At 45.3% G+C, this 14051-nt stretch overlaps 1 protein-coding gene across 3 annotated transcripts in view; it reads left to right on the top strand.

Annotated features, from left to right (window-relative positions):
• CCDC149 (coiled-coil domain containing 149) overlaps positions 1-8087 on the top strand; it is a 119581-nt gene extending 111494 nt beyond the window's left edge. For all 3 annotated transcript variants that reach the window (XM_019962529.2, XM_019962530.2, XM_070791239.1), the window contains one exon: positions 5327-8087. In XM_019962529.2, the coding sequence (XP_019818088.2) occupies positions 5327-5757 (431 nt within the window). In that variant the 3' untranslated portion in view covers positions 5758-8087. The remainder of the gene's footprint in view (positions 1-5326) is intronic.
• Positions 8088-14051: the final 5964 nt, after the last annotated feature.

Genomic DNA, 14051 nt, shown 5'->3' with positions numbered 1-14051 from the left:
CACGTTTTCCATCATAGTTGTACTGTGCTCAGAAAATGTCAAGTGGCTCCCCAACTGTCTATTATTAACTGTTGTGTAACAAAGCACCCCCAAACTTAGAACTTAAAGCCACAGCTGTGTATTATTTATCATGAGTCTTTGGATCAGATGAGTGGTTCTGCTTATCTGACCTGGGTTCAGCAAGGCTCAGTCACCTCTGCTTTTGCACAGCTGTGTTTTGAAGCCCATTCTGATCACTCATACTAGTGCATGGAATCATAAGAGGAAAAGCCAAGACAGATCTGAGATTTCAACAGAGAAGTCCTCCAAGCACAAGCAGAGAGAATTCCTGGAGAGAGCCCCTGACTCGGGTGGTTTCCACGGTGGCCGGAAGACAAAGCTGGGACTTTCTAGCTTTGACTTTCCAGCCAGCAGCGTGTGGCTGTTTGCAAGGCTGTCCCGTAACACACCATAGCCCACTGTGCCATCTGGGACATGTCTTGGCAAGTGGTCATCCCATTCCAGCATCCAGTGCTCCCGTGGACATCTAAAGCCCTCTGTCTGCTGTGGGCTCGCTGAGCTCCCAGGCCTGCTAACCTGACATGGAGTCTGAGCCTGGCTTGATTTTCACGAGGGTGGCATAAGGGATGGTCTGATTCAAAATGATAGCTTCCAGAGTCCCATCATTAGCTTTCATTGTTCCAGCTCCATCCTTTGCCAGCACGCATGGCAACAAGGAAGCGTTTATGTAGCTGCTGTCAGTGTCTGGGGTGGCCTCATCACCGCTGTATCTCTGATTAATTCCAGCTGAAAGCAGCTCGCACTCAGGAGGACAGAGCCCATCAGAGACCAGTTCACAAAAGAAGACGAATGTGCCCTTTGGGCCAGTGTTTGGGGAGGGGGACATGGTTTTTAGGAGACTTGCAATCTTTTCCACAAAGAGCTATTTACTGTTTTTCATCTTTTAGAGAAAATGTTTTTTTTTCTTTACGCACTATTTGTGTCCTAACGCATTTTTATCAGTTGATTGCCTCATCATTATTGGTATGTATGTTGTTATTAATAAGTATTAATGATGCTAATTCTGTTTGCTACAGCAGCACAGATTAATTCCTATTTGGGGGTAACACTATTTTCCGATTCTGAGCTAATTCAGAAATCTTTCTTTTATGGAAATGGGCATGCCATGTGTCTGTTCTCAAAGGAAAAATAAAACTCCCACAGCTTAAGATCAACATTCCAGAACCACAGAGTTAAGGACAATTTTGTTCCCACAGCGAATAACCAGAGGCCCTCATTATTAGCTCAAGCGTTGTGGTATTTTCAGTAACTTTTCTTAGTCTTCTGATCATGACTTGAGTATACATTTTGGATATCTTTGGGATAAACAAAAGGGAGAAGAGGATTTGTGGATCCCGCTGTTGACCCATAATCCTGTCTCAGAGCCTGGTCTCTGTATGGTCTGAGACTCCGAAAATCTAGGCTTTCTCAGGAAAAAAAATAATCTGCACTGCTGCTGCTGCTGCTAAGTCGCTTCAGTCGTGTCCGACTCTGTGCGACCCCATAGACGGCAGCCCACCAGGCCCTGCCGTCCCTGGGATTCTCCAGGCAAGAACACTAGAGTGGGTTGCCATTTCCTCCTCCAATAATCTGCACTAGGACCAAATAAGAGAATTACAGCCTTGTTCATCCCCTCATTGTGGCTGTGTCTTGCTCGATAATGATGACAGCAGTGTAGCTCCCCTCCCCTCACCCTCCAAACGTTGAAAAGTTCTCCCTGGTAATCTCAGAGGTTTGCCATTTTAAAAGATTCATACATTTGAACACGAGTGGAATGTCACCTAAAGAAATGCCATGAGGCAGGGGACTGGTGACCAGAAGGCCTCAGTGTAATTTAGACCACTCTCCCTTAGATGCAAATTAAGATAGAGAAGATTAACCTGACCCACAGTAAAAACACTGCAAAAGGTTTAGGGGTTAGGTTGTTATGGATAAGGTTAATTAATTTTTCAGGGGCGCCAGAATATACTACTAAGTGTCCTGGTAGAAGTAATTTCATAAGAGTAATTTCCAGAAGGATTTTATTCATTTCTCACTGGTGAAAATTTTCACTGTAAAAAAGACCATAATTTACCCCTTTTGAGTAAAGTTTCTCGCGCTGTGCTGGAAACTGGCTCATTTTGGCTCTGTTTCCCTTGTCTCCTGTACAACCACTATAACATTTTTCACTTGTTTATACAAAAATTATGTGATTGCCTCCCTGAGTTATCTCAGGTGTAGCTAAATGCTTGTGTGAGTTAGAAATCTTTTTTTTTTCTTCTGAAAGTGCCATTTTAAGAACTTTTAGGGTGGCAACCTGAACCTGGAATAAATTAATTTGAAGATTGCTTTCATTTATTAATGGATAGTATTGAAATATATGTACTAATACGTTCATTTATTCATGCACTGATGTAAATGTCCATAGATTCAAATGTTTAATAAGATATTTATTGAGCCCCCAGTGTAGAGCACTGGCCAGGATAAAAGATTAATTGGGTAAGATATTAAACTTCAGGTGGGTTTTATAAAATAGTTATATGTAAGTAACAATCCAAGGGTTAAAAGCACAAAGTTCCCTTGGCGGTTCAGACACAATTTTGTGGGGATTAGGACAGTGGGGAGATTACCTCTGGGTAGATTTATCAAATAGGCTTCATGAAGGAGGTAGAGGGTAGGACTCACTCTTGAAACTGGTCATCTGGATGCATCAAGAGTGATGGTCATAGAGGCATCAAGCACATAAGCAAAGGCACAGAGGGCAGGGCCGGGTGCTATGAAGGGTTCTGTGTAGCTGGAATGTAGGGATATGAGGAGAGTTGGTATGGCAGGTAGATGGATGTGGAGTCACTTAAGGCCTTGAATGTCAGGAGAAGCTTGGGCTTTGCTCCCTGGGCACAGACAGCTCTTAGAGATTTGAAAGCTGGGGAAAGGCATGGTCAGATTTGTGTTTCAGTTCTAGTGTTTCTCACACTGTAACATCCACCCACATCACCTGTGATCTTATTAAAATGTAGGCTCTGAAACAGTAGGTCTGGGGTAGGACTCTGCGTGTCTGACAAGCTGCCAGGTGATGCTCCCACTGCTGGTCCACAGACCCCACTTGGAGGAGCAAAGTTTTAGGGAAGGTTCCTCTCCCAACAGGTTGGATCTGAGCAGAAGGAGTATGGGAACCTATTAGGAACTAACATACACTATCCTGGCTGAACAGATCTGAATAGTTACTTTTTTAAAAATCAAGACTTGCTTTAGTCACTCATTTATACATTCAAGAATCTCATTGTAAACACAAGTAATGGTCTCATTTTCAGATACAATACTTACTGAGGTCAATGAGTTCTCAGGAGAGTTGTCCATAACTAAAACACAGGCTTTAGAGTATATATGAAAGAATTAAATTTTTGTTCCTGAGGGATTTCTGTGGTCATCCAAAGAGCTAAAGAGAAAAAAATGGCTTATTTTGAAAGGTGAGATGCAAATCTATATCAGAAGAACTAGAGATCTGGAGTGTGGGGACAGAGGTCAAGCTCTGTCTGTTGAAGGAGACCACAGTCCTCTTCCCCAGGGACCAGCCTGTCAGTTGTCACACCCACCACTCTCTTTGCATCATCTCCTCTTCCATCATTCTTCCCACCCTTCATCTTAGCTGTTTCATTGCAGTCTTATGGTCCATCTGATCTCATCAGTATTTCATCTCTTCTAGAGTTTCTCAGAATTTTTGCCAGGGTTCAGCCATGTTTAAATTTCTTAAAACTTTTAAACATTTGATTGGGTAAATAAATATTAAAAAACACATAGTTAGTTAATTCAGTAAGTGAAATGTGATCAAACAAGTCAACTTTCTTTCAAACCTCCTACAGTTCTCCCTTCAGTTCAGTTGAGTCGCTCAGTCATGTCTGACTCTTTGCGACCCCGTGAACTGCAGCACGCCAGGCCTCCCCATCCATCACCAACTCCCAGAGTCCACCCAAACTCATGTCCATCAAATCGGTGATGCCATCCAGCCATCTCATGCTCTGTCGTCCCCTTCTCTTGCCCCCAATCCCTCCCAGCATCAGAGTCTTTTCCAATGAGTCAAGTCTTCGCATGAGGTGGCCAAAGTATTGGAGTTTCAGCTTTAGCATCAGTCTTTCCAAGAACACCCAGGACTGATCTCCTTTAGAATGGACTGGTTGGATCTCCTTGCAGTCCAAGGGACTCTTAAGAGTCTTCTCCAACACCACAGTTCAAAAGCATCAATTCTTTGGTGCTCAGCTTTCTTCACAGTCCAACTTAGCTCCCCCAAATTCCATCTTTCAGCTTGAAGTTGCACCTGCATGTATCTGATACAGGTCTGATTGTGGTAGGTTCTGCTCTGGCTCCATTTGGGGAACCAGGAAACATGCCCCAGCCCCCTTACCCTTGCAATCTGCCCAGCAAGCCTCTTCCAGACACTTTATCCCTGTCTGGCCTGAGGGCTAAACCAGTCTTGACTTCTGGGAACCTTGGTGTCTGGTGTTGAATGCACATGTCCACGTGCTAAGAGTTCATTCCCCAAGTGCTTCTTCCCAGGCACGCAGAGCCCCTGTGGCTTGTTAGGTTCAAAAGGGACATTAGAGAGCCCTGCCCTTTATTTTATGTCTGAAAAAAAGGAGGCAGAACAGGTTGTCCTGATTACAAAGCAAGCAAATAGGAAAATGGGGGCAGGAGGCTGGTTCTCAGGGGCCCACGTTCTCTTTCATCCCCCTCTAGTTGCAGCTGGAGAATTTCTATTATACAAGTTTAGGGAGAACAGTTTAGTTAGGAGGGGTAGGGAGCTTGAAGCTGCTTTTGCATATAACCTTTTATTAAAATTGAGGAAGTACCAGCGGTTGGCATCAAAGAATGAGGTGCTGATGGAGATTGAGGGCGGGGGGCACTCAATCTCTCCTAACTACTCCTTTTTCCCACACTGAAGAAGCCAGAACCACTTTGTATTACTGAAAAGCCCCAGATCTTCCCTGAGCTACACAACGCACAAAACCTTTGTCCTCAGTTTAAATATTTCATGAGCTCAAGAAGTCACCATCAGTGAGCGAAGCAGGTGATAACCAGGCTCCTGGAAAGGAGGGGTTACAGACACGGCCCACGTGACCCCTTTCCTTCAATTAATGACAGGAGTCACCAGAGTGGCTGCTTTCTTTTTTGTGGGCCCTGTGTTGCCTTCGGCAGCATTTTCTACCTCGGAGGCCTGGCCACAGTGGGCTGGAGGTTGGGAGGAGAGGGGAAGTGAGGGCTGAATTCCAGCTGGAGGTCTGATGCTGATCCCCCCACCCGCTGTCTGTTTCAGGGGAGGCTCAGAAGCAAGATGAAAGTTGTGCTGCTCCCGAGGCGTTGGCAGTGCGGGAAGATGCCGGGAGGCTTGCTGTCAGCTCCCCAGCAAGTCAGAGCCACAGGAACCAAACCAAGCCCTTTCATCCCTCATTACTCCAAATACCTTCTGAGGAAGAAGAGGTAAACAGGCTTGGGAGGGAGACCGTGAAACTGACAGAGGAGCAGGCAGCTGCAGGCCCAGAAGGAGTCAGGAGAGAGAGTCCTGTGGAGGGCCAGAGGGAGGAGATGGGGCCATCCCCCCCAGGCCTGACCGCCGACGGGCCCTGCCCCAAAACTTGCCGGGACTCCTCTGAGTCCAGCCAGCCAGAAGCCAAAGTTTCCACCCTGGAGGATGACAAGGACACTGCAGAGGGTGGAGGAGGCACAAGGAGCACTGTGAAAACATGAAGCGGAAAGAGATCAGGCACGATGCCATGTCGAAGGTACTCCAGACGTAAAGAATTACACATCAGAACAGCTCAGCGAAGAAGTCACTTTCTCCTAAAACACCTCCAAGTCTGCAAGTGAGAAGGGACACGGATCCGGTTGCAAACTGTGAATATTCTGATGATGCCAGCAGAGTCTGATTTGTTAAACACAGGTCCTCAAGCTTTTCAGTGTCTCTTTCTGTGGAAGCCACACTGCTGTAAATGTGGCCAGGCACGGGTTCATGTCAGCCATATGGCTGGTTTTCAGCATCGGTCTTTTCTGTCAGCATTAGTTTTATTTAGAGATAAGATGTTTTTCTATTATCAATTAAAGTTGTTGGTCAAAATTATGGAAAGGGTTTGAAATGGGTGGGGTTTTTAATCAGGTGCCCGTCTTTGTCATGACTCAGTGGCTGTAGAGTAAGGAGTGGTTGAGCATAGTGGATCCAGAGGGCCCACAGCTCCTCTCTTCACATCAGGGCCGGGTGGGACCTCCCAGCATGGATGTTCTTGGCATCCTGCCTGTAGCACTGTCTGTCCTGGCACAAATGGCAAGTGGAAAGGGGCTTAAGTGGGCTCAGAAGACTAGGCTTTTGGTTTGAAATCCATAACGCCTGTTGAGACCTGTCTGCTGACTACTAGAGCTGAGTTTTCCAGCCTGGAATTCTAGAGGATTAATTGACCTGGAGTGATGGCGGGTTGTGGAGAAGCAGAGAGGAAGGGGACTCCAATGGTGTTTTGATTTTTTGTTTCTGAGATGATATGGGAGCCAAAACCTGGGAATGCTGGTTCTCTGCCTTCAACCCAGGCTGCATTTAGGGCTTTATGGTCCTGTGGGTTGTGGCAAGTGTAGCTGCTTCTGGGCCAATCCAGGTTTCCCCACCGCCTGGAATCTCTAGCCATTGCTCCTGCAGCAGAATGCTGCGGCCACCCGCTCTGTGGCACCAGGCACTGAGGTTTTAAGGGCAAGGCAGAGCTTGTCGCCCTAGAGTGGAAAGAGAGGGAAAAACAAAGTCACTATTACAGCCTGGGGAGGCAGAGTGTGGAACCAAATTCAAGCTCTAAACGCAGGAAAGTAGAGAGTGGTCACCCCCACCTGCGGCTTCCCTTGGGAATAAAATTAGCTTTTCGAGGCAGCATCTGGTGCTGTAGGGCGTTCAGGGTTCATGAAATGAGACCTTTCCTTGTGCCGAATGCAGTTTATTTCCCAGGAATACCTAAAACCAGATCCCAAAGCTCAAAATGTCCCTGAGAACTGGAATCACTCCTTTGAGAGAGACTCCTGAAGAGAAAAGAGAAGTTCCCAAGGTAGGAAAGGTAGAAAATTCATCAATTCATCCTAGAAATCAGATATATTTAGACCAGGCTTGCGTCCCAGGTGTGAATCCCACATGTACATGGGTGGCCAGCAGCTCCTCCCCCAACACCTCCCTTCCACGTTTTACCTCCTGGCATCACTTGGCCAGCAGGGAAGGTTCCATCACACTTGGCACTGTCTTAATCTGAAGGAGGGCAGGGTGCAGACTAGAGGGTCCTGTTTTTTTACCAGAGGCACCTGGAAAGACCTCCAGCTGCCTCGCCCCACTCACCTGAGGTCACCCCCACTAGCAGGATGCGGGCACACCCAAGTCAGCGCACCGTGGCTCCTGGTGAGCTGGACACATCTACCCCTGCCCTCCGGGGCCCAAGGCTCCAGTCATTCATCCTTCTGTGCTCCAGCCCCTCCCCCTCCCCACACCTATTCTCCCCGCCTTCCGCTCCAGGGAGTCCACTTATGCAGCTGCAAAGCTTCCTGCTCAGGCCGGCAGCCACAGCAATTGTTTGCCTGCTGCACCAGGCCTAAACTCCCTGCAGATGTTTAGCTCTACTGTGTAGGACGCCAGAGCCACCACAGGAAAACATGGCCAGATTTAATACTGGGATAATAAAAAGAAAAATCTCTTCCCTACTATAGCCTTGGTTTTGATACACAGTTGGCCAGGTGCATGTCTTTAGGGCCTCCATCACCTGCTGAAAAGCAGGGCTTATAATAAGCTCCAGCACATTCCATCATGGATAGGAAAACTGCTGTGAGTCCCAGAGAGTGAGGTTCAGGGCAGAGGGTCATAGGAAATGCTCACCTAAATTCTGTATGTCCAATCAGCTTGGGGTTGGGGGTCTTGTGTTATTAGATGAAACTGTAGCCAATGAGTTGATCCTGTCGTATTTGTAATCTGAACATTGCCCTGTACACATGTGACACTGTCCCTCCTTTGCTATTCTAATCCAACATGATTCCAAGGACATTAAAGAGTTTCAGCAATTACTTAACAGTTGTCTATTGTCTTTTCATGAGTCATTGTGAAAGTGTGCTTCATTCTGTCTTCTACTCTACCGAATAACCTTGCATCAGTCAGGATCCTCTCAGCTACAGTTCACACTTTTAAGAAACTTAAACTATAGGGAAATGAATTATATTGCATAACAAGAACTCAGAAGTAGGGCATTTCAGGGCTGGTTCATTCAAGAAAGTTATCAAGGAACTCATTTTGTCTTGCTGCCCTGCCTGCCTCAGTGGCAGATACTTCCTCATGCTAACAACATGGCTGCAACGGCACCAGCCATCACTTGTTCTCACATATTGTCCAAAGGCAGAAGGAAGTTGTGTGTATGTGTGTGTTTTAAGAGCGAGTAACCCAATGCTTGTCAGGGCTTCCAAGGTAGCTCAGTGGTAAAAGAATCTGCCTCCCTGTGTAGGAGATACAGGTGTGATCCCTGGGTTGAGAAGATGCCGTGGAGGAGGAAATGGCAACCTACTCCAGAATTCTTGCCCAGAAAATTCCATGGACAGAAGAGCCTGGCAGGCTGCAGTTCATGGGGTTGCTAAGTCAGACACAGCTGAGCAACTGAGCACACATTCATGCAACCTAGGACTTGCCACATTTCATTGGTCAAAATTGTCACATGCCTATGTCTAAACAGTCCTTAGCAAGGAAGATGGATTTTCTGTGATGGGTTTAGGTCTATCGAGGAAGCCTGTCCCTGACATGGAGACTCGAAAAGGGTGAACACTGAAACAAAATCAGGTATTGGGAAGTGTAGAAGAATTGGGAGTAGATTCGAGTAGGCTGCCAACAGAATTGTCTATGAACCACACATGTCTGTTCTTGTTGTATTTTTTCTCTTAAAAACCACAATATTACATTACTGGCAAATGTAGAGTTGGAGAGAGGAGCAGTTGTTGTTTGTTAAGAAAAATGTCATCTCATCCCTCCCTTCCCCTGGCTTCTGCATCATCTGTCCTATTTTGTAGCTAGAATGTTCCCACCTCTGTTTACCTCTTCAAGTATGTCTGTCCTTCCATTATTTTTTTCCAGCTCAGTTGCCAGCAGAATGCAGAGCAGTCTGGATAAATGAAACTGAGCTGGCAGGTCTCTTAATGAAGTGCACACATGGCATTTCTTGCGATTGCTCTGTACCTGAGAGCCTTTGGGTGTGGATTTTTACATGTGAGTGTTTGTCATTCTTCTAATGAAGGCTCACAGAAATGGGTTGGCTTTTGTAAACCAGGCATTTCTCATCCCTAATCCTCTTCTCTTTCTGTGCCTCCTCTGCCCACCTCTTCTCCCCCTCCCCTTCTTCTTCCCTTGAAACATCTATTTCGGATGCCTCTCTAGCTAGGAGCCCTCTGATGGCATTCAGCTCAGGCCCTGCTGGAACTTCCTCCCCGCCGGCAGTCTTAAGGAAGCTAAATTCATTTTCCAGTTATTGTTCCTCTTTCTTTGCCCTCAGTCCGAAATACACACCACATCATGAGGTGAAGTTCTAAAAAGAGTTCTAGTGTCGGCCATTCATGTGTTGGAGTGAATTGGGGGATGTGTTATCCCTACTGGAGCATTTGCACCCCAGTTCACCATGTGAATTGGTCCAGATGGAAGTCCAATCTTCTCTCTAAAGAATTTCAAAGACCAGCTGCTTGCTCATTGGGGTTATCTTTTTCTGTCTCTCTCAAATCACAGCATGCCTTTGCCCCACTTGGTTTCCTCCAAAACCTGGGGGGCTCTCCTGGCTGGATCATTTCCTGTTGCCCCATGAGCTGGTGCCCTCTTTCTCTTTGGCTCTATTTGAGCACATTCCCCCCTGCCCTTGGCTTTCATTGTGGAAGCCTCCATTTGGAACAAATGTTCCTCCTTAATAATATTGAGGGTACCTTCACACGGCTCAGTTAGGATGTCTAAACGCCAAAGGGTTTCCCTCAACTCACTATTGTTATATATTCCTTGTCTTCCAGATGCCTTTCTGAACAGAGAAAAATTTGAAGATCATAGAGATGCAGTAGAGAGCTTGGCAGTGAATCTAATTAGAAATGAGAAGCAGAAAAATAAGAAGGCCCCGTCTCTCGATATTATGGTTGCTCACAAAAACAAAATAAGTTGATACAGCGTGATGGCAATTTAAAATGATAGATATAGATGTGCTGCCTTACTTTTCACATCACCTCTTTACTAAATGAGGATTTTTTTCGGATGCTTAGGCAAAGTGTGCATAATACTGACAAGTATGACTTTCTGAAATCTATATGAGCCCAGGAATATATTTTGGGATCGTAGCGAAGGCCAGTGATAGCCTATTAAATTTAAAACAATAGACTTAAAAAAGCACACCAGCTGCTGTTTTGTACTTTGATTTAAAGAAAGAAGTAACTTCTATTCAGGTGTAGACCTTGTTTTATTGGATTCTACCATCATCGTGTATCATAACTATATATTTTTTGTTACCTGAAATTAAAATGTAATTTTCCCAATGTAGGTGATTGATTATCTTTATTACTTACATTATCCCCCCCACCCACCCTCGCTGAAGGCCAAGCCTGGGCTGAGCATAGTTTCTAGCAAACTGTAGCAGCTTATCACTTGCAATCTGTCACCTAAAATTATTAGATCATATTCTAGTTGTGAAAAATATGGAGAATGTAAAGATTTTATGCAATCAGCCAAAAACGCCAGATCTAAAATCAGTTGGTTTATTTCCTGCCATCTTTCAAGTTGACCAAAGCTCTCACTGATTTGCTCTATTTTCTTACGTTTTTAGTATTTCTGTATATACATGCACTGAAAAGCCCCACTTGGAAAAAAAATGCACTGCAATTCTGAGAAAAAGCTTATCCTAAACATCTAAAGATAGCATTTCTAATTATTGTCGACATTGTGTTTACACTGTGCAAACTTGAGCATTATTCTCACTTTACCAGCTGTGTCTAGGTAGAGTCATTACATCAAACGCTTCTAATTTTACAAAAAGAAATCAAAACAAGTGTGTGTTTAAGTCTCAGTGACAAACGCAAACCCTGTGAGTCAAATAGGCAAACTGATTAGCAAGCTGGCTGGGAAGTCAAAACAGCAACTATAAGGAGATTAACAAAATAGATCTGTAAGAGTAGAGGAGTGAAAATAGCCTCAAGGGGCCAAGTGGGGTCCTGTAGGCGGGTTGGTTGTACATATCCGGTTCTGTGCCGGGAACCAGATGCCTGCCCTTATGGCCGCCAGTCTTTCCCTCATTTAGAGCTGTGATCACAGAATTCATCTCAGCTGGCCTCCTAATGGATGTGGAACTCCTTCTTCCAAACCAAAGAGGTAGCAGCCTTTCCTTTACTTGAATCCTTCCAGTGACACAATCCTCACTACATTTCAAGGTCATTCAGTCCACTGTGCGAGCGTGCCAAATCGCTTCAGTTGTATCTGACTCTGCGATCCCATGAACTGTAGCCCACCAGGCTCCTCTGTCCATGGGCTTCTCCAGGCAAGAATACTGGAGTGGGTTGCCATACCCTCCTCCAGGGAATCTTCCTGACCCAGAAATTGAACCCTTGTCTCCGGTGTCTCCTGTATTGGCAGGTGGGTTCTTTACCACTAGCACCACCAGGGAAGCCCCCATCCAATCCATTACTGCTGCTGCTGCTAATTCGCTTCAGTCGCATCGGACTCTGTGCAACCCCATAGATGGCAGCCCACCAGGCTCCTCTGTCCCTAGAGTTCTCCAGGCAAGAATACTGGACTGGGTTGCCATTTCCTTCTCCAATGCATGAAAGTGAAAGTGAAGTCACTCAGTCATGTCTAACTCTTTGCGACCCCATGGACTGTAGCCTACCAGGCTCCTCCGTCCATGAGATTTTCCAGGCAAGAGTACTGGAGTGGGGTGCCATTGCCTTCTCCGAATCCATTACTAGGTAACTATTTTTCTGACCTTAAGCTATTATTATTAATTAATCATTCATTAGATCCTTAGGCCTTAATGCTATGCTATACACCTCTCAGTAGTAACAATTTAATCACTACAACAAGCCAATGTAATAATCTTGTTTTACAGATGAGAGAACTCAGGCCCAGAGAGGTGAAGTGACTCACTTAGGTCACAAAGTTTATAAGTGTGGTCAAGCTGGGATTCCAAACAGGCCTTCCTACCTGAGCCTGAACTGTTGGTCACTGTGCTATACACGTTCCTTGTCCTTACAGTGAACCGTAATTTGCCCCTCTAATATTTCTTTTTTTTGTTTCTTGCCTCAGGAACCCCATAGAGCAGTTCATCAACCCCATGTCCATGAATGGACAGAACAGAAATGAAGCGGATCTGCCAGGGTATCTTTTCAGTCTAGCGGAGTCAAAGGTAGTGAAGAGAGAAACTGAAAACAGAAGGTGCTGTGGCCTGAATGTTTGTGTTTCCTGCAAAATTCATGTTGAAATCCTAACCCCCAATATGATGGTGTTAAGAGGGGAGATCTTTGGTAGGGGTCCCAAAGTCATGAAGGGAGAACCTTCTTGAATGAGATGTTGTTGTTGTTCAGTCATTTAGTCACGTCTGACTCTTTTCAACCTCATGGACTGCAGCTGCCAGGCCTCCCTGTCCTTCACCAACTACCAGAGTTTGCTCAAACTCATGTCCATTGAGTAGGTGATGCCATCCAACCATCTCATCCTCTGTCATTCCCTTCTCCTGCCTTCAATCTTTCTCAGCATCAGGGTCTTTTCTAATGAGTCAATTATTCAAATCAGGTGGCCAAAGTATTGGAGCTTCAGTTTCAGCATCAGTCCTTCCAGTGAATATTCAGGATTGATTTCCTTTAGTATTGACTGGTTGGAGCTCCCTGTAGTCCAAGGGACTCTCAAGAGTCTTCAACATCACGGTTCAAAAGTGCCAATTCTTCAACACTCTTGAATGAGATGGGTGCTTTAAAAAAGGCTCGAAAGAGATCCCTTCCACCAGTGAGAACACAGCAAAGAGGTGCAGGCTATGAGACCCAAAGAGGCTCTCATCCACCATGTTGGTGCCCTGATTTGCACTCCCAGCCTCCAGAACTGTGAGAAATAAATGTCTATTGTTTATAAGATAGCCAGGCTGCAGTATTTTGTGATAGCAGCCCAAATGGACCAAGACAGAAAATAAACAATGAGAGGCACCAGCCCCTTCTGAAAAACAAGTACAAACTTCCATTGACAATCCTGAATTAACCTGTAATCTGGGCAGCAGTGTCAAAGATGGGGTGCTGGCTTTTTATTCTTGCCCTTTGTGTGTTCCTATGTAATTGCTGCCTGTTTTCACAACTTTTAATTGTGGGGATAGGCAAATGCATCTGAGATCAGGATATTTAAATACACGTTTACTAATCCCTTATCAGTGCCGACCTGTACAGTTTAAAATAATATTTCAGACTGTTACCAAACCAAACTGGGGTCTGCTTGCCTGATACTCAGTAAAGCCAACCTACTTACACCGGGCTGTGGTGATGGAAAGGGCACCCAATGTGGGGCCAAGCGAGAATGGACAGCTCATTGAAAAGATTCAAACTCCCTGATGGTTTTCAGTGAAGGGTTTCTTAAGATGAAGGAGAAGGTCACAGGGTGCATGAGCCACTCAAGAACATCCTTCTGGTTGGCTGGTGATGAAGACAAAGTGATCTTTCAGGAATCTCAGTCATCAACCTTCTGGTTCCAACTGGTCTGGGGTCTACATGGTTGTCACCACGCCATGAACCTCTTTCACCTGGTAGGGGGTTTAGTATCTGCCAAATGGCTCAAGGATATGGCTTATGTTCTCTATAGCCCTTGAGGAGGAACTAAAGGTCCTTGACTGTTTTATAACTAAACATTTATTTAAATATAACAAAATATAACTATTTTACATTTATAAGTATTTGATAACTGAACATTTACTTTGTCTTGCTTGGTGGTTTTCCTTTATTTCTGTATTTTCTCACTTCTCTGATTCCATTTGCTCTCTAGAACTCGGGGAAGGCCCAGC

The sequence above is a fragment of the Bos indicus genome, chromosome 6, assembly GCF_029378745.1.
Source record: "Bos indicus isolate NIAB-ARS_2022 breed Sahiwal x Tharparkar chromosome 6, NIAB-ARS_B.indTharparkar_mat_pri_1.0, whole genome shotgun sequence".
Lineage (NCBI taxonomy): Eukaryota > Metazoa > Chordata > Mammalia > Artiodactyla > Bovidae > Bos > Bos indicus.
This window is presented reverse-complemented; position numbering and strand designations above follow the sequence as displayed.